The sequence below is a fragment of the Rhinolophus sinicus genome, linkage group LG06, assembly GCF_036562045.2.
Source record: "Rhinolophus sinicus isolate RSC01 linkage group LG06, ASM3656204v1, whole genome shotgun sequence".
NCBI classification, from domain to species: Eukaryota; Metazoa; Chordata; class Mammalia; order Chiroptera; family Rhinolophidae; genus Rhinolophus; species Rhinolophus sinicus.
Genome location: NC_133756.1, coordinates 134,200,155 through 134,227,587, shown reverse-complemented (window position 1 = coordinate 134,227,587; position 27,433 = coordinate 134,200,155). Strand labels below are relative to the sequence as shown.

Sequence of the window (27,433 nt, the reverse complement as noted above, 5' to 3'; positions counted from 1 at the left end):
TACATAACACTGTAAATGGAAACCAGAACTTACACAGGTGAAACAATGAACACAAAAAATGATTACATATTCTTTTAAAGGCAAAAACTGATTCCCTAAAAACTGGTATACATTGTATGCTCCAAATTTTATTTTATTCAAAAACAGAATTATATCTATGCCCTTTTCTGATTACAAATACTTCTCATTTAAGTTTTTAAAAATTTCTTTACCAGGAATCATTTGAAAATAACAAAAGAAATTGCTAAGTTGTAACTGATCACCATTCCTTGCTTTAAGATCACACCAAATAGTATCAAGTATAGTTTCACTATTTGGATACACACAGAAAGACTCCATATAAAATGACTGAGAAATCTATATACAATGATCCACGTACTGAATTAATATCTTTTTTTTTTTTTTTTAAAGACTGCAAATCCCCACATTAAGGGATAAATGAATCTGAATGTTTTTCAATATGGTAGTGAAATAACAGACTAAGAACATATCAAAACTATCTACTAATTATATTTATTTCAGAGTATAAAGATACCATTACTGATATATTCTATACATCCTGCAGAAAAGGTAAGGCTTATATAGTTTAATACATCCAGAGAAAAAAGACATATTACATACAAGGGAAGGGAAAAAAGAGTGACCTGAGAATTTCCATCAGCCAGACATGTCTTTGAAGTGATGAAAGGAGAAAATCTATCAACTAAGAATTCAACATCCAGCAAAAATCTTTTAAAAAACAAAGGTTAAAATAGGGACTTTTTTCAAAGAAACAAAAGCCAAAACTTCTTTTCCAGTACACCGGCCCTACAAGTAATATTAAAGGAAGTTCTTCAGACAGGAGGAAAATGATACCAAAGAGAAACTTGGATCGCTACACAAAGGGTGCCAGAAATGGTAAGTATATGGTAAATATAAGAAATTTTCTTTTTAAAATTTATTTAAAAGATAATTAACTGTTTAAAGCAAAAATAGTAACAACATATTGTGGGGTTAAAAACTTTGGGGAAGGAGAACTGACTCTGGGTTTGTTTGTTAAAAAACAAAAAAAACAAAAAACCCCAAACCTTTGGGGAAGTGAAATGTTTTATAACAATAGCAATAAAAATCTAACAGGTAAATGAAAGTATATTGTTGTAAGAGCCTTAAACTACAAGCAAAGTGATATATTATTTAATGATAGTCTTTGATAAGCTAAGATGCATGTTGGAAATGCTAGAGTAACCATTATTTAAAAAAAAACACCACCCAAGAGGAACAGTTAATTAGTCAAGAGTAAAGAATATTCAATTAAAAAAAAGAAGGAAAATAGGAATAAATGACAGAGGAAATAAATAAAAAACAAAAGGTAAACGATAGAATTAAATCCAATAACAATGATAATAACATTAAATGTAAACATGTCCAGTACACTTTAAATATGAAGATATAGGAGTTAAAAATAAAAGGAAGGAAAAAGAAATTCTATATAAACATTAATCATAAAGAGGTTGCAATGGCTGTATTAGTTTCAGACAAAGCTGACTTCAGGAAAAAAATATAAAGAGATAAAGAGAGACATTTCAAAATGATAACTTCTTCAATTCATAAATGCGACATCATGAATTTTTGTATGCACAGAGCTTCGAAATGCATGACACAAACCTGACAGAACCCTAACAAACAGACAAATCTACAATTATTGTTGGAAATTTCACTTCTCCTTTGTTGATAACTGCAGTAACAGCTAAACAGAAAAACAGAAAGAATATGGAAGACTTGAATTACGTTACTAACCAATGAGACCTGACTGACATCTATAGAACCAAGACAGATCATATACTGGATCATAAAACAAATCTTGAACTATGTATAGAAATCATACAGCATTATGTTCTCTGACCAAAACTAAATAAAATTAAAAATCAGTAACAGAGGGATACTTGAAAAACCCCAAATATTTAAGAATTAAACAATAGACTTCTAAATATTCCATAAATGAAAATAAAAATCCTAACTAGACAGCATTTTGATCTGAATGATAATGAAACACAACATATAAAACAATGTGGCCTAAATATGACTAAAATGCCTAAAACAGTGCTTAGAGGAAAAATTTATAGCTTTAAATGCTTACATTAGATAACAGAGAAAACAAGCCAGAGGCCTTCACTGGTGAAGTCTATCAAATGTTTAAGAACAATAATACCAAATTACATAGAGGAGGGAATATTCCCCAACTCATTTATCGAGGGCAGCATTATCCTGATACTAAAACAAGATAAATTCATTAGAAGTAAACTGTAGATGAATATCCCTCATGAACACAGATTCAAAAATCCTTTGAACAAAAGGAAAAAAATCATGATTGTCTCATGAAATGTGTAAAGTGGAACCGACAAAATTAATTTGTAATAATTTTCAGCAAGCTAGAAACAGGAAGAATCTTACTCAACCTCTGAGAAACTATAGGTGACATCATTCTCAATGGTGAAAGACTGAATGCATTTTTCCTAAGATTGGGACTGAGGCAAAGATGTCCATTCTGACCACTTCTAATTAGTATTCTATTGGTTGCCTTACAGCATTAAGGTGCAAGGGAAGAAAAACAAAAGGATATGGATTAAAGAAAAATAAAAAATGTAAAAACAATCTTTATTTATAGACAACATGGTCTTATATCTAGAAAATCCTGAAGCAATACGCAAAAAAAGCTACTGGAACTGTAAGATGATTTAGCAATGTCTTAGGATGTAAGGTCAATATAAAAAAATTAACTTTATTTCTATACATTAGCAATAAAGAATTAGAAATTAAAATACAAAACCACAATATCATTTACAATAGCATCAAAAAAGCATAAAATACTTGAGATAAATGTCACGACATATGTGCAAGATTCAGACACTATGAAATAGTGCTAAAGCTGGTCTAAAATAAATGGAGAGATACGTTTTGCTTGTGGATAAAAGACTAAATATGTTTAAGATGTCAATTCTCCCCAACGTAATCCATAGATTAAACACAATCCCATGCAATCTTTTGGGTAGAAATTAACAAGTTGATTTTAAAATTTATATGGCAATTTAAAGGATGTAGAATAGCAAAAACAACTTCGAAAAAGAATAGACACACAGATCAATGGGACAAAATAGAGCTCAGAAATAGACCTCTACATACATGGTCAATTAATGTTTGACAAAGGAGTCAAGGTAATTAAATAGAAAAAGGACAGTCTTTTCAAGAAATGATGATGGAACAACCTAATACACATTTGGAAAAAAGATGAACTATTACTCTTAAAAATTAACATAAAATAGATCATAGACCTAAATGTAGACCTAAATGTAGAAGGCAAAACTATAAAAATTTTTAGATGAAATATATAAGGAAATCTTTGTGATGTTAGGGTAGCAAAGATTTTTTAATTGACACAAAAGCACAAACTTCAAAAATAGTTAGGAAAATGAAAAGATGAGAATTGGGATAAAAAGATGTACTAGGAACATATATATATGACAAAAAACTCGTGTCCATATATATATTCTTACAACTCAACAGTAAGATGACAAACGATTCAATTAAAAATTGAGCAAAATATTTTAACAGAAACCTTATAAAAAGATATGCAGATGACCAATAAACATATGAAAAGATGCTCAACATTATTAATTATCAGGCAAATTAAAACCACAACTACCACTACATATATAATAGAATGGTTTAAATTAAAATGACTGAACTTTTTTATAAGTGGTGGCAAGGATATGGAGCAACTGAACCCACAATGGTTGGTAGGAATGTTAAATAGTATAGTCATTTTGAAAAAATTTGCCAGTTTCTTATAAAGTTAAACATACACTTACCATAAACTCAATAATTCCACTCCTAGGTATTTATCCAAGAGAAATGAAAACATGTCTGCATAAAGACTTTTACATGAATGTTTGTAGGAAATTTATTCATAATGGCCCTTAACCGAAAACAATCCAAAAGTCTAGCAGCAGGTGAATGCGTAAGTAAATTGAAGTATGTCCATACAAAGAACTACTACTTGGCAATAAAAAGGAACCAATCACTGATACACAGATGAATCTCAAAAATTGCTAAGCAAAAGAAGCTGGAGTACATTCTGTGTAATTCCACTGATACAAAATTCTAAAATATCAATACTTTAGTATTAGTAATACTAATTAGTAATATTAATATGCAGTAAGAGAGCAGAACAGTGGTTGTCTTGGTCTGGGACTGGAGCTGGGGACGACCACACAGGGGATCAAGGAAATTGTGTTAAGTGATGGAAATATTTTATATCTTGATCAGGGTGGTGTACACGTTTGTCAAAACTCATCGAACTATACAGTTAAAATGTGAATTTTTACTGTATGTCAAATATAGAATAAAGTTGTTTTAAAATGTGATGCCTTAGAAATAAACAAAAATAAATGTAATGTAGTAGAGAAACCAAAAAATCCATTATGGAGATTCAGTACATGGTAAGTAGGGCATTTTAAATCATTGAGGAAAGGATTCAATAAAATTGTATAAATATAGTAATACAATATTTTTAATATGATATCAAAGTCAGAAACCAAAAGTAAAAGGTTGAAGAGTTGATGATACAAAAAAAAATTCTATAAAGATACTTTAAAGAAAAGCAAATGCAACAATGTTACTTTCACGTCTTAGAATTAGCAAAGAAAGTCTGAATTTTGAATTGATTCCTTATGATGGATTATCAGAAGTGGGACACCTTAAAAGGTATAGTGTGTATTCCAGTTTTACATTCCTGCCATCCTCATCAACAGTGGGTGTTTCTACAAATCAAACCATCTTCCTCAAGTGTGGGTGACACCAGCCTCGCCACCCGCCTGCCCCCACCCCGGGCCTCTCTGAGCCCAGAGACCCCATCAAAAAAGACTCTGTGTGTTGTCTCCCTCTTCAATGTTTCTTTTATTCCAGAGGAAAAAAGAAAAAAACAACCAATCTTTGTTATTTTGATAAACAACAACCAGAATCCGAGTGCTTTGATTTGCATTTCAGTGATTATCAGTGGTAATGGGTATTATTTCGAATGTTTAACAACCATCTTAAAAAAAAAATATTTTCTGCATTTACTTAGATTTTCTTGTTTGATGTATGGTTGCAAATATTTCTTTTTGGTGTATGTACCCTAATGGTTGCTGCTCTTTAAGTTGCCTTAGAAGTGTTTTAAAAATGTTAAGTTGACTTGTATGTACACGTTCTACTCAATCCGTAGTGTTAAGAGTTAAAATAGGAAGGTTCCATGGTGCTTATAAAGCAGGTTATCAAATTCTTCATTTCAGGTTTAAAGGATATACCAACAAGAGCTCTATATAGCCCAAGTCAAGATGAATTAGTAATGGATACGTTTGTTAAATTTTCACATGAAAAAATATTTAAGCATCAATATTAAACAAACAAAACAACTGAATAATTAAAAAGGCATAACATTATAAGCTCATGGTATAAATTTCATGTCTAAAAATGGAATATAAGTAAAATAAATATTTCTATAATAACCTTAATTCCAAAATGAGAGTGCAAACAGCACCTATTTTAAGTTAATTAAATAGCACAAAGGGTCACAGTAATAAATACATAATTCACACTGCTGAACTCCCTTCAATTGTTCAAGCCTGACTAAAGTGCCAAGGCAGTGGCTGTAATACCAGAATAGATCGGAGTAATTAATCAGTGTCAAATAGATATAAAATGACTAATGTTGTTAAGCGTGTACACTGTGGTGAGAGCTGCAAAGGACATTCTCCATGGAGCTGAGCTGTAGTACTTTGTTTTAATCATCGGCAGATGGCTATTAGTATACCACAAAGCAGTGTTACAGTTCAATCAAGAATAAAATTCATTTCATTTCAATTCTGTTCTAGTGGTTTTTTAAAATTAATTTCTTCCAGAACAGTGAAATTTCATTTCCCCAGAAGGGGGTGGGGGGAAGTCATTATTATCACTATTAAAGCTTAGAGTTAAAAAAAAGAAAAAAAGAAAAATGGATTCTCCATATAAAAGCTTACTGGGTATATGTAGAGAAGGAGAAATAAATAGCTTGGTTTTAATCATATTTTTAAAGCCCAGTCACATGAAAACAATCTGAATTTTTGAAGTAAACACTGCCACATACGTTTGTACAATAAAATTGTACATTATTTTTAAAGGAAAAGAAAAAAATACACCCTGACTTTAAATATAAAGTGTTCTCTAATTCCTTTAAAAGTATTCATTCGTACTCCCACAACGCTGGAAGTGCTCAAATGTTTAGAGTAGTACTTTTGGAACTATTTTTAGACCTACATTGTGAATGAAATAACGAAAAAAAGAAAACAAAAACAAACTAGGCTCATTATATTATAGTTCCATTTTGCTTTTGGCCAAATGTAGATTTCTTAACCTGAGAAATTCCCTATTCACACTGTCTTTTCCCACTTCCTAAATATCAAGTCTACTTCCCAAGGATAGATTTACCATTACCGAAAAAAAAAAAAAAAGATTAACCATTACTGATCTCACACACACACACACACACACACACACACACAGACAAAACTCCGCACACACAATCTAGGTAGAATAACTGCATAGGTATGTTTATAATATTTTACTTATTTTTAAAAATCCTGTCATATTATTTTCTGGACACTAAAATATGGTTGACATACACAGCAAATCGTCCTGATTAGACTCTTGGCTTTATTTGATCTTATCTAAAAATGTTATATATGAGCCAAAACCTACACTTAATTTAACTAAACCCAACTATAAAGATCGAATATATGGTGATGGAAGGAGAACTGACTCTGGGTGATGAACACACAATGGGATTTATAGATGATGTAATACAGAATTGTACACCTGAAACCTATGTAATTTTACTAACAACTGTCACCCCAATAAATTTAATAAAAATTAAAAAAATTAAAATACACACACACACACACACACACACACACACACAAAGAACTCTTCAGCATGCCAAGATAAATTGGAACACCAACCTGCTCAAGTACACTAGTAGGGTGAAATTTCTGAGAAAATCAAAGTTGACAAAATGGGCCAACCAAATACAACAGCTAGATAAATGCCATTGGCATGGTCACTCAAGGTGATCAGAAGAAATTAGATTTCAATGACAATGCATATTACTCTACCTATTTGTTTGTTCAGCAGAGTATTTACAATATGGCAAGTACTACTACACCGGACCAAAAATGAGTGAGGGTTCTATTAGAATCCTTTATCACAGCACGCTGGGCTAGTACAACACAGATGTATGTATGAATTGATCTGGGAGAACAAGAAAGGGATCATTTAACTGAGCACAGTGAGGGAAGATTTACGGAAATAAGCTGGGTCATAAAGGGAAAATTGGAATTAATCACGAGAAAGAGGCCAAAACAGCTTTCTTGGTGTAAGAATATCTTAGACAAAAGCAAGGAGGAAGAAAAGATAGAAAAGTTAGCTGAAAAATGAGCTGAAGCATATGATGGACTTGTGTGGGGCTGTGAGTGTGGGGTTAGAAATGCTGATAAATGGTCAGATTGTAAAGAGCCATGGTAAGGAATATGAATTTTATTCTGGACATTATGACTGTCCAGTGAGGGGTTTTATTTTTTTAATTAACTTTATCAACACATAATTTACATACAATAAAATGTACACATTTTACATGAGCAATTCAATGAGTTTTACCAATTATCTCACATTCATAAACTTTTGCCTACCTCAAATCTCAGATTATCTCTGTCATCTTCTAGAAGTTTTACTTTACCTTTTAGAAGTTTTAAGCTTTTAAATTTAGGTCTATGACTCCCTATAGAGTTGGTTTGTGTATATGTTGTTAAGGAAGAACTGAGATTCATTGTTTTTCTATACAAATATTTAACTGTTTTAGCAACATTTCTTGAAGACTATCCTATTCCCATTGAATTACACTGGCCCTTTGGAAAAATTCAACTATACAAAAGTGGGTCTATTTCTGGTTTATTGTCTATTTGTTCTATTAATCTATGTCCATAATACATACTGATACTGCATTGGGTTAATGTAACTTTTTAATAAGTTTAGAAATTATAGTTAAATTACAATACAGTTCTTTCTCATAATTGTTTGGCTACTCTGTCTTTTGCATTTGCATATAAATTTTAGAGTCAGCCTATATTTCTGCCTTGCTAAATTCTGCAGGGTATTTTTTGTACATTCTTTAGTTTTTAATACACACAATCATGTTATCTATAAATAATGACAGTTTTCTTTCTTTCTAATGGCTTTTAGTTTCTTGTGCCTTATTCCAGGGACTAAGACTTCCAACATAAGAGAACAGGAGTGGTGAGAACGGACATCCTTGCCTTGTCCCAGACTTAGGGGGAAAGCATTTAGTCTTTTCTCCATTCAGTGTGATGTTTGCTGTTGACTTTGTACGGATCAGGCTGAGGAAGTTCTCTTTTATTTCTAGTTTGCTGTGATTATTTATCATGAATGGATATTGGATTTTGTCAAATGCTTTTTCTGCATCCATTGATGTAATCCATGGTTTTTCTTTAGGCTGTTAGCATGGTGGATCACATTAAATGATTTAAAAATATTGAATAAGCCTTGCATTCCTGGAATAAACCCCATGCAGTCATGGTGGTGTTCTTTTTATAATATTGCTGGATTCAATTTGCTAGTATTTTGTTGAGGATTTATGCCTCTATACTTATGAGGGATACTGGTCTGCACTTTAATTTTCTTATACTCTTTGTCTAGCTTTTGGCATCAAGATAACACTGCCCTTATAAAATTAGCTCTCTTTGATTTTCTGGAAGAGACTCTATAAAACTGGTATTATTTCTTCAAGTGATTGACAGAATTTGCAATGAAGCAATTTGTGCCTAAAGATGTGTTTTATAGGAGGTTTCTGAGGCCGGTTGCCTGGTTTTATAAATAAAATTTAATTGGGACACTGTCAAACCCACTTGTTTAACCTACTGTGCCTTAGAGTTTAAGGTGTCTGTGGGTCCCCACTGTTGACACTATTACTACTGCTACCACTGTGGGGTTATCTAGGGGCTGGAGTATGAGAGAACAGAAAAAAATGTAAAACAATGGGGATTTCCCCCACGCTCTGAGCACTGGGAGGTGCTTTCCCCATTTCTCAAGCTAGAATTAGAGGGCTCCTTTGGGAACTCTATTTGTGCTGGTGCCTTCTTCCAGGTTTCAGGCTGTCTGGAGTTAGGATGGGGGGTACTAGAGAAAAACAAACCATAATTTATACCAGTTCAGTTGTACTTCAAATTCTGGTTTTCTTTACCAACGCATCTGGTATTGCTTTTCAGAGATCTCAAAGAGCTGTTCCATGCATTCTGGTTTTAAAGCTACAATTGGTGAGCAAGATATGGAATGTGCTTACATCATCTCACCTGGAACTAAAATTACTGTGTCTTTATACTTAAGTGTGTTTCCTACAGATAGCATTTAGTTAGTTCCTACTTTAATGCAGTTTATTTCTGCCTTTTAATTGGCATGTTCAGACCTTCCATATTTTTTTTTAAAGTACTTCTTGAGAGCAGTTTCAAGTTTACAGCGATTCTGAGAAGAAGGTGCAGAGGTTTCCCATATCTTTCTGGCCCCACATGCACAGTCCCCCTCATTATCGACATCACTCATCAGAATGGTACATTTTTTTACCAAGAATGAACCTACATTGATGACACGTCATAATCACTGCAAGTCTATAGTTTACCTTAGGGTTCACTCTTGGTGTTATGTATGAGGTGTGATCAAACAATACGGTGAGTGTTTAAAAAAAATGTATTACAGTAAAAGACACATTGCCATTAATCTTCCCTCAAAATACTCCCCTTTGTTTTGAACACATTTATCCCATCATTCTTGCCACTTTCTGAAGCAGTTCTGGAAGTCCTCTTTCATTAGTGTCTTTAGTTGTGCTGTCGTGGCTGCCTCGAGGTCCTGAATCATTTTGATTTTGGGGAAGAGCCAGAAGTCACACGGTGCCAGATCTGGAGTATAAGGTGGATGAGGACACACTGTCATGTTTTTATTTGATAGAAATTGCTGTACCAGAAGTGATGTGTAATACGGAGCGCTGTCATGATGGAGGATGATTGACGGCACACTTTAAAACACACCTTCTCTCAACTGTAGCTCACAACCATCTGACTGCACCAAACAAGTTGAAACCTGTCACACATTATTACTAAAGTTCGACGCGTGGCTTCCCTTATTGAAGATCCCTGCCTTTTTCTTGGATGGCACTTGGCAGCAGCATTCACCATATTTTGTGATCACAACTGAAGGCTCCATTTCACACATCGCTTCTGGTATATGGCAATTTCTGTCAAATAAAAACATGACAGTGTGTCCTCATCCACCTTATTCACCGGAGCTGGCACCGTATGACTCTCCCCCAAAGTAAAAATGACCATGAAAGGTAAACGTACTGAATCAATTCAAGACATAGAGGCAGCCACAACAGCACAACTAATGACACTCAAAAAAGAGGACTTCCAGAATTGCTTTCAGAAAGTAGCAAGAACAATGGGGTAAATGTGTTCAAAACAAAGGAGAGTATTTTGAGGCAATGTGTCTTTTACTGTAATAATTTTTTTAATTTAAGCATTCACTGTATTATTTGATCACATATCATATTTGTCCATCTGTTATCTTCTTTTGAATTGAATTTTTTTTCATGATTCTATTTTATTTCTACTACTAGCTTATTAGTTTTATTTTGTGGTTGAATTTAAAATATTTCAGCTGTTTCTCTGGGGTTTACATTATACAATTTAATTTATCAGTTTACCACTAAATTGCTTCATGTACAGTGTAAGAACTTCATAATATATTTCCAACTTCTTTTTTTATCACTGCCAAACATTTTATGTCTCCATATGTTTTGAAACCCACAATACATTGTCTTTGCTTTAAATGGTCAATTATCTTTTAAGAAATTAAAAAGTGAAATAATAAAAGGCTTTTTAATGCACTCATACATTTTTTTGCATTTTCCTTCCATTTCAAGAACTTGCTTTAATATATCATTTTGCTGGTCTGCTACAGATGAATTCTTTGAGCATTTTTCTTCTTGAAAAGTTTTTATTTAGTCTTCATTTTTTAATATGTTTATTCTATAGAATCTAGGTTGATAGTTTCTTTTAGCACTTTGAAAATGTCATTTAGTTATTATCTGGCTTACACAGTTTCTGATGAGTATTCTGAAGTTATTCATTCTTTGTTCCTCTCTCTATGTTTCCTTTTTTCCTGATTAATGCTAAAGATTTAAAAAAATTATCACTGTTTATCAGCAATTTATGATGTGTTTTGGTTTTGTTTTCTTTGTGTTGGTCCTACTTGGGGTTCACTGAGTTTCTTCCATCTGTGGGTAATAGTTTTTATCAAATATAAGAAAATTTTGGCCACTATTATTTCTTCAAATATACTTTCTGCCCCTGCTTCTTCCAACGACTTCTATTATTACATATAAATTAGAGTGTTTCATATTTTCCTACAGGTTACTGTAGATATGTTCATTTTTTTAAAAAAATCTTTCCCCCCCTTGCTCTGTGCTTCATTTTGGATACATTTTAATGCTGTATCTTAAAGTTCACTCATCTTTTCTTCTGCTAATTCCATCCAATGACATTTTCACTTCAGATACTGTAATTTCCATCTCTATAAGTTCTACTTGGATTTTAAATATCTTCTTATATTCTCACTATATTCATATAAAAGTAGTTATGTTTCAATCCCATGTGCTAATCCCATCATTTCTGGATCTGTTTCTATTGACTGGTATTTTCCTACATTCAGTCTGATGGAATACTGGCCATCATGAATTTTATGTTGTTGAGTGCCTGAGTTTTGTTTTCCTTTGTTGCCATTAAAGTTACTTATGGCTCAGGTTTTCTTTGTTTTGTTTGTTTTTTCCTTTCAAGGATTGTTTCTAAGCTTCATTGGGGAGCATTCAGAGTAGCCTTTACTATAGAGATAGTTTATTCCCACTAAGGATAGCTCTGATCCTTTTTGAATCTCTACTGAATAGGGTCCAAATGGACTCCCCACTCTAGCTGGTTAAAATTGAAAACAGCCCAGTGAAAACTCTGAGAACTGTTTGGTTCACAGCTGACCCAGCTGCTGTGCCTGACCTCAGGCATTTCATCCTATATATACACATTTGAGTGCTCATCTAATACTCAAGGGGACATCCCATGCAGACTTCTAGAGCTCTTTTTCTGATGAGCATGTCCTCTTCAGTATTCTTCCCCACAACTTCTGACTTTTCTATTCATTACAACCATCAGGGGCTTAACAGGGTTAAAAAAAAAAAAGTGATATACTTATGAACTTACATGATCCTTTTTTTATACTTCCATAGCTGAGAAAGAACACATTTTCCTTACTTTGAAATTCCCTTTCAAATCTTTCCTCAAGATGTGCTATTTTAGGGGATTCTACTATTTTGTGATGTGTTGGCCTTCCTACTTAAATATAGGTACATACACAATGGCAGCGAAGGAGACAGAATATAAACAGTGTCAGTGGGAAACCTTAGAATCATACATCTCCTTCCTTGTATTCTGAAAAAGTCAGTTACTCTGAAGATTACTAGGTAAAGAACAGCTAGGATTTCAAAACTTCACGAGACATCAAATAACAATTTGTTGTAGTTAGGAAGGAGAATTTTCAAATGCTATCTTAAATCTTTCTCAAGATTAAAAATGAATTAGTATTCCTTTAAAATACTAACATTAGGACAACAAAATGGTTACAGTGAAGAAGAAAGCAACATTTTCAAGTTTCCAAACCTCAATCCAAATACCAGAGTTACACAAAGACAAAACAAACAAACAAAATGAGGATGTGAAAGGATTTCATTTGTGTTTGCCTCATTTCAGTTTTGCCTGTGCTCAAACTTTTTGGAGAAAGAGAAAATGACACCATCAAGGTTTTATTTCCACAGTATTGCAACCTCAAAGTGAAAAATAACAACAAGGTGCTGCTTTACTCTAATAGTGTTTATTTGCATCTACTAAATTCAACTTATGCGTCAACAGTGAAATCAAAATGATATTAGAATTTTATGAAATATTTTAAACATATAGAGAATAATATAATCATGACCTCAGACCCACTACTTGGCTTTGTCAAATATTAACATTCTCCCACAGTTCCTTCAAATTTTAAAATAAATAATTCAGATATATGGCATTGAACCCCCTTTGTAGCCTTTCCTGATCCTATTTCTATCCTTTCTCAGAGGTAACCACTATGTTGAATTTAGTGGTTACCATTAAGTGTTGCTTCTTACTTTTGCTATGTGTGTGTATGCACAGTTGTTTTACGTTTTTAAACTTCACATAAGCAGTATACTGCAGGACTCAATCTGCATCTTTTTCTGCTCAATGTCATTTGTTAATACAAAAAAAAAATATGATTTATTTTATATGCTATACTTTAACATACACAACTACCATATTTATCTATCTCCTGATGATGGCCATTAAGGTTACTTCCAACTTTGACTTCCACAAAGCATACTGTTGTGAAGGTCCTTATACACAGGTTGTGGGAGATATTGTTCAGAGTACACACCTAGGAAAAATACTGTGTGGCTGAAGGGATGGTACGTCTAGACTTAACTTGATGGTATCAAACTATTCTCTAAAATTGTACCAATTAAGACTACCAGCAGAAGAGTATAAAAGTTACATTTGTCTACATTATTGCCAGTACTTGGCACTGTTAGATTTTATGTACTTTTTCCCCCATAGTGGTGGATAAGATGTTATGTCATAGTTTCAACTATCCTTTCCCTGAGGAACTAGTGATGTTGAGTATCTTTTCACTGAGGTTTGTTGTACATTCAGGTTTCCTACAGTCAGGAAGCTTTTAGTAAAGGTGGGACAAGACAATTTAGATGTAACAAACATTTTTTTTTTTCTTTAAAAAGGTTCCATAATCAAATTCTAATGTTTGGAGCTAAGTGTGTAGTATGCTAGAACTATGCGCGCTCATATCAGTAAACCATCAATGAAGTATACAGTATAGGAATGTAGAAGTGACCAGTCCTTGAACACTGTGTAAGATTTGAGGAGGTGGAGACAGTGGAAGGCTTTCTAGAATAATGTATTTTGAATATGATCACTGAATGATAGTCTCTTTAATTTATACTTTACCTCTATTGGTGATTTTTCTCTTTAGGCACGTCGGAAATGGAAATATTTTCTTTTGGTTATATTTGAAACTTAGTAAGTACTAGTTATGTAAGTAGATGGTCAGCTCTAAGAACATCTTATGTTAGCCTCTGTTACATTGCTTCAAATACAGGGCACATAAAAAGTGGTTGCAAAATGAATGACTGTTGTTTACTTCAGAATAAATAAGACATCACCCCCCCCTTTATTTTTCTTTCTCACCTGCTTTAACTGAAAATGGTTTTTCCAATAGAAATATTGTTTGTTTCCAGTGTGTTTTGGTGCTCTGGGGGCCCGTAGAGAACAAGAGCTGCAGTGGTAGAGTTCAAAAGTATCTGATGAAGTACAAGGTTTTTAATATCATGGTACATTAATCTACTACATCAAATACAAGCTCCAATTGCTTACAACAGCAAAATGCTTATGATCAAACACCTTGGGGCACAAAAATAAAATACAATGTATTTCACATAATTAATTCTTATGAGATAATTCATGATACTTACTCTCTTGTTGCAATTCTTCTCAAAGTATATATCGAAGTAGCCAGCAATTGCCTGTTAAAAAAAAAGGAATACAAATAATTATTAAACTAATTATATAACATGATTATTCAGTCTTTTAAAACATGACAAATAAGAAACCCTTTCAAAGACAAGACACCTCTTAAACTTATGGCAGGTCACTATTTATCCTGGAAAAGATGTTGTAAGCAAAAGTAAAATAATATAATTTGGCTTTTCTTCACAAACTATATAATAATAAGAGTAATAAGGCTAATCAATATGTGTTATTAGGAAAATGATCATGGTAGACTACTGAAAGGGGAGAGACTACATGGAGTGAGACGGCATCAGCTGGCCCCTAGCCGATCCAGACTCTCCTGCTCGGATGCTGCCACGCAAGTTGAGCCGTCTTGCACCTTCCAGCTCTCGTAAAGCCTCCCAGGCCTCTAGACAACTGCAGCAGCATAAAAGGCCCGGGAGAGACCAGCAGAAGAACCAGTAGATAAGCCCAGTCCAGACGACAGAATCAGAAACAAGTCTAAGTGATTGTGACTTTAAGACATTAAGTTTTGAGGTGGTTTGTTACACAGCAATAAATAACTAAAACATACTCTTTTATACAAAGACAGCTCATTTAATTTCTTCAGATATCATACATCCAATTTTAAAGCAAAGTACTATAAATATTTTTGCAATGAGATCAATGGAATATTTAAATGTTACGTTTTTCTAAAAATAAAATAGAAATCATTTTATTTTATTAATAATAGTACTCAAAGCAAATATATACAACTTACATTTAAGCAAACGCTCAAAGGAGAAACTCTGAAGTAACTCTAAAGGTTACTGTGAGAGTAAAAAACAGTCTCCAAAAGAAATTAACATATTCAGATGAATATATAATTTTCTTTTTGTTGTTGTTTAAAATTTAAGTGGTAACGTTCCTTTTTCTTTCATTAGACTTAATCTATTTTTAAAACTGGCATTAAATAAAGCTTATAAAGTATTAAAAACAGGACACTGATTATTGTAAAATCACTATAAAGCTAATTTGTGTACTCTACTGCTTTTGTTGAGAATATGAAGTTTTATTGATCTGTAGGGTTAATATGGGTTGAATCCAAACCAAATTCAATATTTAACCTTGAGGTTCATTATACTTCAGAAACCAAGAGAGAATCGAAATACTATTTATACTTCTGTCAAAAAGAATATAAAGCAATGTAGAACTCAGCTAGAGATTATTATAGAAAACCATGTAGCTAATGAGAACATTTCTAAGACATAACTTTTTTCAGTTGATTTCCTGATACCTTCCATTGACTAATTTAATTGTTTCCTTAAATTTATCCCTGCATTTCTATCTTGTTCACTACTATATCCTTAGTGCCCAAGCACTGCCTGGTCCATAGTACACAATATTTGCTGAGTGTGCTATGATAAAAATTCTACTACAGTACTTATCATACTATATTTTAGTTAGTTGGCCTATCAGACTGTAACTTATTTATGAGCAAAGCCTATGTGTAATTTGTATTTCTATGCCCCAGCGTAAGTCTGTTATAGAGCAGGTTCTCCACAAATTTTAGTTAACCTTTTTAGTCTTCAGTTTCTTAAATACAGCTAGCCTCATTACATAGTCAATACACTTTTTTAAATAATTGAACAACTAACCTTAGATGGAACTAATAATTATCAACTCTGAAAAAAATGGAGAGTTTGGGACAAATATGAGGAGGAGAAAGCTAGAGAAGAGGATGCCCTAATTCTATGTATAACGTTGCACAAGTCTCAGCCTAATGCCAAACTGTGTAGCTCAGGTTGGATCCAAACCAAAATAACAAAGGCTGAGGGAAATGAACTAAAATCTGAATCATTGGCACAAGTCTCAGGATTAAACCCTGGAAAAAAAAGGTGTAGGGAAAACCCAAACCAACAAGTAAAGGCTTAGAGACCTAAACTGAGATTTGAAAAACCTGTACAAGTCTCAGACTAATTCCTAATGTGCATATGTGCAGAAGAGACTCAAAATAGTATAGCAAATGCTTGGAGAATGAAACTGAGATTTGAACCACTGTCTGCCCAGACACTGTTGACAGTACTTATGTTCTGAATTTAACTGGGTTGCCTGCCTGCTAGCATCAACATTCTCCAGACAATTAATTATAAGACGACTGAAAATCCACACAACACAGCATGCACAACATCTAGAATATAATCCAAAATTACTGAACATGCAAAGAACCAGGAAAATGTATTCAACTCTTAAGAGAAAAGACAATCAACATATGCCAACTCTCAGATGACTCATGTACTGGTATTATCAGAATGACATTAAAGCAGAAATTATAACTATGCTGGTATGAGGTAATAGAAAGTAGGTGACAGAAAACACATTGAATCAAAAGATAGGAATTCTCAGTAGAGAAACAGAAACTATAAAAAAGACCCAAATGGAAATTTTAAAATTGAAAAATACAGTAACTAAAACAAAAAAACTCTCTGGGCTGAATTGCAAAATGGAGGTAACAAAGAAAAAAAAAAAACAGCAGTAAATTTGAAGGTAGATCAATTGAAACTATCTAAAATGAAAAACCAAGGGGAAAAGATTGAAATAAAATCCACAGAGCCTCAGGGACTTGTGACTCTAACAAACACTTATGTAAGTGGAGGTCAAGATCGAAAGGAAAACGCTATTGGAGCACGAAAAAAAAACCTTTCAAAATTCTATTTCCAGAAAAAATATCCTTCTGGAATAAAGGCAAAATAAGGACATTTTTCAAGTGAAGGAAAACAAAAATAATTCATTGATAATGGACTTTTCAGGAGACATTTTAAAGTTCTTCAGGTTGATGGGTAATAATACTAGAAGGAAACCTGAAACACCAAAGATAATAGAACAACAGAAATGATAGACGGGTAAATATAAAAACTACCTTTTCCTCTGAATTCTTTTATAATACTTACGACTATTTAAAGCAAACATTATAACATCATCTGGTGGGGTTTATATGTACGCACATATAATCATAAAGATCAGTGAAAGGAGTAGGAAGGTAAGAGGAAGGAAGAGTGAAATCCTACCAATATACCCAAATATTTATAAAATTTGGAACTGAAGAAAGCTTTGTAAGTACCACACAAAAGGCAGAAACCTAATATAAGGGAAATTAAAAATTTTAGTATCAAAACTAAAAGGCAACAAACCTGACAATACCGGGGGTGCCAATAAAACGTATACACATGACTTGTACTCATCTTTTGTTATCAGTATATATTGAGTATTACAATTTTTACACAGTTTTTTCCTTTCTTAAAATGTGTATATATTTTTTTGACACCCTCTGTATTTGAGATGTATGTAAAACAAAGGGTAACTTGTTCTTTGTACATTAAACTACTACAAATTAGTAAGAACACAATATGTGTAAAGAAATTAAGACAAAGCATTTATAAAATTTATAAAAGAAAAATCAAATGATTAATAAGCATTTGAAAAATATGTTTGACCTAGGAAAAGTGAGTAAATTACAGATACAATTTTCCTTGATTATGTTAGAGATAACATTTTTTAAATTATAGTATCCAGTTTAGTGAGAAATGTGACATTCATACTGGGAAAATAAACTGAAATAACCTTTTTACAGGGAAATTAACAATACATATTAACACGTTGCGTACGGATCACGAGAATCTTCGTTTTTTCTGAGCCATGCGTTATGGACGGATAATGAGAATTTCAAAAGGTTGGGCAGAGAGCAGTGAGAGGCCAAGACAGGGAGGTGAGACGAGTGGCCATAGGGAACCAGCTGTGAAAGTGCCTACGCAGCGGGCCCCCAAGGAAGACAATCCGGCCAGGCTCTCGGGAGATTTGGCCACGCATCATCTGGAGCCCATAGTGGGAAGAGGAAAGAAAAAATATCACACACGGGTGTGTAAAGTGTGCGCATCAAAAAAAGTGAGAAGTGAAACTCGGTACATATGCAATTTTTGCCGTGTCCCACTGCACAAAGGAAGCTGCTTTCTGCAGTATCACACCAGGAGGGATTACTAACATCATAGGTGAGTAAATCCTAAAAAATTCCATAGAAAAATAATAAATGACATAGAAGCATTTACGCTTTAAAGAGAAGAGTGCATTTTAAAGTAGTTTCTTTTAAAAACCTGCCGGAACAGAGGGATATGAGGGATTTAAACCCCGCCGTACGCAACGTGTTAACAGACAAAACATTTGTATTAAGAAGAAGTCAGACACAAAGTAGTGAACACATATGATTCCATTTATATATAGAAAATTCAAAAACAGCAAAATTTGTGTTGTAAGTCAGTATGGTAGTTACCCTTGCCATAGGGGTAGAAACTGGAAGGGGTAACATGGTGGTGGGTTCCTGGGAATACTGTTTCTTAAGCAGAGTGCTAGGTACGTGGTGGTATTAACTTTGAGCAACTTTATCAAACTACTTATGACTTGTACACTTTTCTGTTTTGTAAGTGTATGTTATGCACTCAATTGTTTACATAATGTACATACTTATTGATCCAGGTATTCTAAAAATTATTCTATGGAAATTAGTTAAGTATGCTTGCAAGAATTTAGCCATAAGATGTCAATTTTAGCCAAAATTTTAAACAAGTGATCAGTTAATAAATCATAATACCTCCTTATAATGGAATACCATTTGGCCATCAAAAGTAATCCTGTAGATAAATATTTATTGATTTGGAAAAATAGTCAAAATACACCATTAGATGAAAAGAATAATATGTATATTATGGGTACTTATATGTTATGAAAATGTATGTATATACCTGGAAATATATACCATACTAATATTCCAGTCTGTTTTTTTTACCAGATTAACTATATGATGTTTAACTTCGTGTATGTTATACCTGGAAAGATATTCACTAAGCTACTGAAAGTGGATGATAGATTTGGAATAGTCATATTCTTTATGCTTACTTATAAATAATATTTATCATAAAAATAAACAGCTTCTGTGATAATAAGTTATTTTGAATAATATTCTAATTAAATGATCTACAGTATTGCATGAAGAGGCATTCGATTCAACCATTATCTTTGCATCAGTTCTCTTAGTGAATCCCTAAAATCACTCATCTCTGTAACCCCAATGGCTAGGGCAGTGTCTAATATGTAGGAGAAAACTACATGAATTTGAAAAAAAAAAGTATCCCCAAATAGTATTTCTAACAAAAATAATATTTTCCAGCAAAAGAGATTAGCAAATGCAAAGAGAGAGAAAGTAGAGGAGAAAAGATATAAATGGAATAATCACAGTAATAAGAAATTGCCAAATTATATGAAAACGTTAAGAGGACTTCTAAAGATTTTAGTAAGTGGGTTCGGGGGGGGTTTACTTTATTCTTTAAAGTACACATATATTTTACGTACTCCTTATATTCTGTTACTGAAACAAAAAAGTAAAACAAATCCTAATAAGCTAACAAAACTTTTTGTAAAAACAACAAATTCAGGTTTAAAAGAAGTTCTTACAACTTTATCAGAAAATGTGACTTGAATCTGAAATGTGTAACATACACGAAGTTAAACGTCATATAGTTAATCTGGTAAAAAAAAACAGACTGGCATATTAGTATGGTAAAACAATTGTAAAATTTATAATTATGTATAGGTATTTATAACTATAGGTCTTAACAAAGAGGAAAGGCTAATACATGAGTTTACAACAAAATTAAAATATAAACATAAAAAGATTTGAGAATACAAAGATATTTTAGCATTGTCTTTCAATCCTCAAATCCAACTATCTATGAAATTTACTTAAAAATATCAAAGAAAAAACTAACCCACCCTCAGACCCCCAAAAATACAGTGAAAAAAAGCAAAAAAACACACAAAAACTGGGTAGTCTGGGGCAACCAAACAATAGTTTATAAGCCTCAAGGCAAATAAATAAAATAGGAAAGAAAAATCAAACTGAAAGATGTAATTAATTTTTGTTCTAGGTCAGCAGGGGTCTATGACAATGATAAATCTAGAATCACATCTATTTTATAGTTCTCTTTGGAAGGCATCATAGTATCTTCAACTCCACGTACAGATTTACCTTCCTAATGACATGGGGTTGAGGGTAACATTAAAATCAGTTCCACAGCACACATCAAACAGAAGCATGAGGAGATGTTAGGAAGAAATTCACCTGGGATGTAAAATTATGTGCAGATAATCTACTTATCAGATAGTTTGTATTTACATAACTGAGCAAGTGGGAGGCACTTGCTCTGAAAAACCAAAGGGAATTTCTGGTTTAAAAATGGGTATTTACTCTCAAACGCAAGCAAGGCGTAGAACGCCACTCAAAGGGAAAGGGCTTTTTTCCCCCCTCTGTAAATGATCCTTAATAATTAAAACAGACATTAGAAAGAAGAGAGAAAAAAACCCTTAAAATTAAAACATAGTCATATAAACTACGTATGTCAGCTGATTTGGGGACAAAACTATTTAGGTTGCTGCAGAATATAAATATGCCACTTTTTTTCAATTTTAGCTTCACTACCTTGTTACTATCACTTAAACAGGCTATCTCTAGATCTTTTAAATGTTAATTCCAATGAACTTACCCTCTCTCTGCGCAAGTCATTCAAATCTAAGAAAAAAACAACCATAGGAAATTAAAAATGAAAACTAATAGGGAATGGTAACAAATAACTGGAGCACAGCTTGACATGTGCTTGAAAAAGATCAGATATGTTAGAATGCCTGACCACAGAATAAATTCCTCTTTTGTTCCACATATAGCAGGGGTGCCAAAAAAAGTATATACATGACTTGTATTCATCTTTTGTTGTCAGTATATATTGAGTATTACAATTGTAATACAGTTTTTTCCTTTCTTAAAATGTGTAGTATACATTTTTTGCGGCCCCCTCTGTATGTCTAGTCAGGGGCAAATGGAACTGCTGAGGAAAAAAATAAGCATTAAAACCAAATATTTATAGGAGCGGAGTCAATCTGCAAAGGCAAGGTCACAAATAAATAAAATTTCACTGAATTACACCACAGTCAGAAAAATTTTAGTTATAACATCCCTTTACACTGAGAGAAGAGAAAACAAACGGTAATTAAGAACAACAACAACAACGATGATGATAGAAGAAAACAGAATGAAAGGAAAATACATTTACATACAGTAAATTTCTGGGAGAGTTGGATCATGTTTGCAATTTGGTGAGAATCCTTCACAATAACTTTGAAGTACAGAGGAAAATAATACAGGCATGTAGCTTTGTTGTGCATCTTAAATATTCCTAAGAATTAGAATCCAGTTTCAGAATGAGCTGTTCTGTCACTTTGTGGATTTCAGAAAAAGAAAAAAAATAACTCACAGCATTTATAAATGGAATCATTTAAAAATCTATTTTAAGCCACATCTTGCTTGCTTATCCCATACACATAAAGGTAGGTGCACACGTTCATTTTTACACATGCTCATTTGAAGAACAATGACTTGAAATAAAAATGAATTATTTTCTCATGTAGTTTGGTGTGATGCGTAATTCTTTAAAGAGGACAGACATATAATGTGTGTATGTAACAGGATGGCAGCCAATGAAATAAGATCAGACTAGACCTTATGAGGAAGAAGGAAATTAAAAATTATCATTATCACTATCACCTGCAGGGAGTAATTTATCATTTCTGTTCTTCATTGGTATCATGTTCCAACAGCATGTGGTTACAGCAGATACAATTAGGCAGCTGTCCACAGAAGTAGGAGGATAATGTGCTTTTGATGGAGTTTATCCAAGCATGGAGATAGACTGCTTGTAATCCATGCAGTAGAATCACTATAACGAAATTACAATTCATTTTTTTGTTTGAGTATTTCTTTCAAAATCTTAATATGGAATTCAAAGCCAACTGATGAGTCTAAATCAAGCAGAGAAAAAGTAAGAAGGTAATGCATAACAATGATTTTTATAGTTCACATCACTGTATGTATATAAGTCAATCAGATGAAAATACAAACAAAAGCCATAAAAGCTGCTGCATAAAGAACATGGACTCTACTAGTAGTAATAATTGGTATTTAAAGTAAGAAAACGTAATCAACAAATATGAAAATTATGTATTATGAATTTTCTCCCAATATTAACTGTACCTTAAATTATGGGCTCTTCCTTCTTCAATTAATTTTCTATTTTATCCCAAGAGAAAACCTGCATCTTTTCTTTCTTTCGTGATTCCTCTAGGGAACAACACACATTAAGTGCCATATACTTCTCAAGGGATATTGTCAAGTTGAGTAGTTTAGAAATAGACCAAGCAATATGGAAGTGGCAAAACAGACAATAGGTCTAAAAATACTGGGGGTGCCAAAAAAAACATATAAACATTAAAAAAAGGAAAAAACTGTATTAAAATTGTAATAATATATACCAATGACAAAAGATGAATACAAGTTATGTGTATACATTTTTTTGACACCCTCTGTATTTTAAAAGGTACTTGTACTGAAAAACTCAATACAATTAACTTTTGATCTACTTGAAATATTCCCAGATTACAACTGAATTTTTAAAAGATGTACATAGACTGCTCCCTTGTAATTTCAAAACTGCTTTATATTATAGTAATTTTAGGAGGCAAGAAGGGGTCACCTCTTCAGACCCTAAAACTTAAGTACTTTAATTCTGACATTTGATAAACTAATACTTTACATGCTCTAACTGCTCTACATTTCTTGCTGGCTATATACACAAGATATTGTTTTATACATTCAATATTCAGTAAGATTTACCAAAAATTTCACTTTTAAAACTTTTTAAAGTACAATGTACATGCAGAAATTTTACACATAAGTGTTACATCATGGTGAATTTTCAAACAGAATACAGCTGTGAAACCCACATTCAGATCAAGAACTAGAACATCTGGCACCCCAGTAATCCCCCTTATGCTCCTAGCTAATCCTAGGTACCTCCACCCCCACAGGGTTTCTACTATTCTGATTTCCCTTTCCCCCCCAGTTTTACTGAGATGTAATTGACACATAACATTGTCTAAATGCTATGTGTTGATCTGATACTTACATAACGCAAAATGATTGACACCATAGTGTTAGCTAACGCCACCATCATATCACATAACTATCAGGTGTTGTTGTTTTTTGTAGTGAGAATATTTAAGATCTACTCTCTTAGCCACTTTCAAGTATATAACACAGTATTATTAACTATACTCACCATGATATACATCAACTCCCCAGAACTTATTCAACTTACATCTAGAAGTTTGTACCCTTTGGCCATCTCCCCATTTTCCCCAGCCACTGGTAACCACCATTTTAGTCTCTGTTTCTACAAGTTTGGCTTTTTTCGATTCCAAATATAAATGATATCATACAGTATTTGTCTGTCTTTGTCTGATTTATTTCACTTATAATGCCTTCAAGGTCCATCCTTGTCACAATGGCAGGATTTCTTTCTTTGTATGGCTGAATAATATCCCATTATATATACACCACGTCTCCTTTATGATGGGCACTTAAGCTGTCTCCATGTCTTGGCTATTATGGATTTCCTTGTTTTCTGAGTCTTGCCTTGGTAATGCTTTAATTTATCTCTCTGATACCTTTAAACATACATTCTTTTACCTTTTTTCAGCTCTTATACTTGTTCTCAGCTAAAGGGCCATTACATTTTATGTAGTCCACCACTACAGGGGCCATAGTCTTCACCGCACAGTTTTTTTCTACCTAAGGCCTGCTGCCTAGAACACTCTCCCCCATTCTCTAAACTAGCTCTTTCTTACTTGTTATGTGTCAGCGTAAATGTTACTTCCTCTGGGCAGCCTTCCCTAATCCCACAGAGTAGGTTCTAATACATCCATTAAATGTCCCTATCCTCTCTGTAACACCACTCACCATACTCATAATGCTTTTTGTTCAGCTGGAGACCCCTACAGGCCCTGAAGGGCAGTCTCACCATGTCTGTGTTCACCTCCATATCCTCACTGCCTAAGCACAGTGCGCGGGAATTCTACCTAAACAGTGAAAACAACTGTGTAGTTACAAAGGCATGAAATAGCCTGGGATGTTCAGGGACCACAGGAAATTAATAAAGATGTGTTAATTGAATGAGCAAATAAATGAATGCTGAAGTGATATAAAATGCTCAAAAGAAAACCATGATGCTTTACTTCTCTTATAACGTCTTATTTTTTCATTCAAAACTGATTATTAGATGTCAACTGCTTTACAGAAATACTCCCTGATGTTTGTACCGACAACCATTAATCATTCCCCACTAATTTAGTGCATTTGATATTAGGAAAGTTTTGGGGAAGAAGCCAAGCCTAAGGTAAAAAGTTAAATATAAACAGGATTATCAAGAGTGTGTCTGGCTCAGGGTATCTTTTATATGCCTCTATATTAAATTCTATTATAAAGCACCATATTACAATTATCTATTTATATGTGGCCCTCCCTTACTAAACAAAGGTCTCTGGGGTCGGAGACATTCTTTGTTATATTCACAATGCATAACACAGAAGCTAACACACAGCACTAGAATTCATGCTGTTTGAATAAAAGTCATCTTGAAAAGTATTTTTTTCTGTGATTGCCATTGAAAAATCTTGCAGCCCCGTGCTTCTCTATATTTCAATCTCCTTTTGGTTCTGCACACATCGTCAGTTTCCCACTGCCTAATATCAATGTTCACTGTTTCCTTATATTCCACTTTCCATGCTGCTTTCCAAAGTTTCCTAGAAAGTATCCACATAAGGGCTCAATTGGACCATCTAATTACTTAAATGGCAGAAAATACATCAATGATAAGTAAACATTATATTTTAACACAAAATAGCAGAGATATTAAATTTAAAAATCAAGGCAGAACAAAAAAATTAATTCTGTGACTGCTGCAGAGGTTTACAACTGAAAACTATTAAAATTCATTTTTGTGGCTAGGTGTTCAAGCTCTACTAAACGCCACTTGTTTTTACAAGCCTTTAGAAGTATAAATTAAGAGATGGAACATTGAAAGAAACTCTGACAAGAAAAAGGGAGCAGGTAGAAGATATGATAAACTTTACTTCCAGAAATGAACAGGATTTTTTTCCTTTTTTGAAAAGTGAGGTAAAAAGATGGCTACTATCTCCTCACCTGAGCCCTTCTAAAAAGTATTTAATACCTGCAGTAAGAACTAAAACTCTGGTAGTATTTATTTATGTTTTTCAAAGAGTAATTATACTAGTTATATAAAGTTCTGGCTTTATATTTGTAATTTCAGGGTTTTTGTTTATGTTTATTTGTAATCTCTGCACACTGCTGGGTGAGATAACGTCCTATGTCTCTGGGGCCTCAGGACTCAGTCTGGCCCATCCCACATCCATGGGGTTGAATGCTGAATGAATAAGGACGAGAAAAGAAAAATCAGATTGAACACTATGGTGCAGCCTTTGGGGACAGCCAGCACATATCACTTGTTAAAGGAAAAGGCATTCTGTAATAGTTATGTCACTGTCTCAGTGCTCTAGAAATTAAAAATGTGACTCTGCAAAACTGTCGGCAGAAAGGAAGGATTTTGCTTTGAGAAGCAGCTGATTTGCATGAATGTAGCACGTTGAAAGACAGTCTCATTTCTCTACTACATTAGCTATTCAGGTATATGAATAGGTGAAAAGTTTTCATTGCATACTTTGGCCTATAAAGAAACTAATCTTTCTTTATAGACCAGTGGTACTTACAGCCAAATCAGTTATACTGCTTCAATCCTGATAAATAAGTAAATCCACCTACGAAATCACACAATCCTAAATTCCCATAAGCAAATGGATAAGTTAAAAATTAAACTTAAACAACCTTTTCTTTAAAAAAAGCAGCAAGATAGGAAAGTGAATGGTAATATTAACCAGACCGTTTTATGAGCATTTTCTTTGTGCCAGGCATAGTGGTAAATGCTTTCATGTATTATCTAATTTAGCACTCAAAATAATACCCAGGAGATAGGTACTCATGTTATGATCTCCACTTTTCAGATTAAAAATTTGAAGTTTGGAGAAATTAAATACCTCTTATAACATTACACTGGTAAGCTCACCCCATTGGATCTAACGCTGAAGCTTTTAACCAGAGTGCTACATTATCCACTGTTTAAACTTTCCTCTTTGATTTTAATAATTTTCAGAAAACTCCCTTCTATTACATGATTGGTGCTTTTCTCATTTAGTCTCTAGAAAAGAGAAAGATGGGATGATTTTGGTAACTATTAAGTTCTGAGCCATCTGGTATACGTAACAAAATTTTGTTTTTCCAATTTTTGACTTATCTTTCCTTAAAGACTGATTCTTCCTGTGAATACATACATATACATCAGATGTCTGGAGACATTAGGTGCTTCAGGATTTTTAGAAGAACTGAATGCCAATATTTACCATGGTTTTGCCAGAGCGTAAGTTAAAGGGAATCAGAACTGGAAGATTACTTCCTTATAGGTCATTACACCAGGGAAAACTGCCTGAACCAAAGAGGAAAATACCTGGTCAAACTCATTTATTATCACAACCTAATAATTCTAATTGGCAGCCTCTGAGATAAGTCTAGACAGAACTCCCCTGACATCTATAATCAAGAGTCCACTCTTATTGATTATTTAATAAATAAACCATTTTTATGCTTATTGCTGTGCTTGAGATAAGTATTTCAGTACTGCCTGAGTGTGATTATTTCG

General features: G+C 33.3%; 1 protein-coding gene across 2 annotated transcripts in view; it reads right to left on the bottom strand.

The window, feature by feature from the left end:
- The window catches only part of PRMT3 (protein arginine methyltransferase 3), a 126,775-nt gene that overhangs the window by 1,694 nt on the left and 97,648 nt on the right, over nucleotides 1-27,433 (bottom strand). For both annotated transcript variants that reach the window (XM_019742634.2, XM_074336134.1), the window contains 2 exons: nucleotides 14,714-14,764; nucleotides 14,430-14,517 (listed from right to left, as the gene is read on the bottom strand). In XM_019742634.2, the coding sequence (XP_019598193.2) occupies nucleotides 14,430-14,517; nucleotides 14,714-14,764 (139 nt within the window). The remainder of the gene's footprint in view (nucleotides 1-14,429; nucleotides 14,518-14,713; nucleotides 14,765-27,433) is intronic.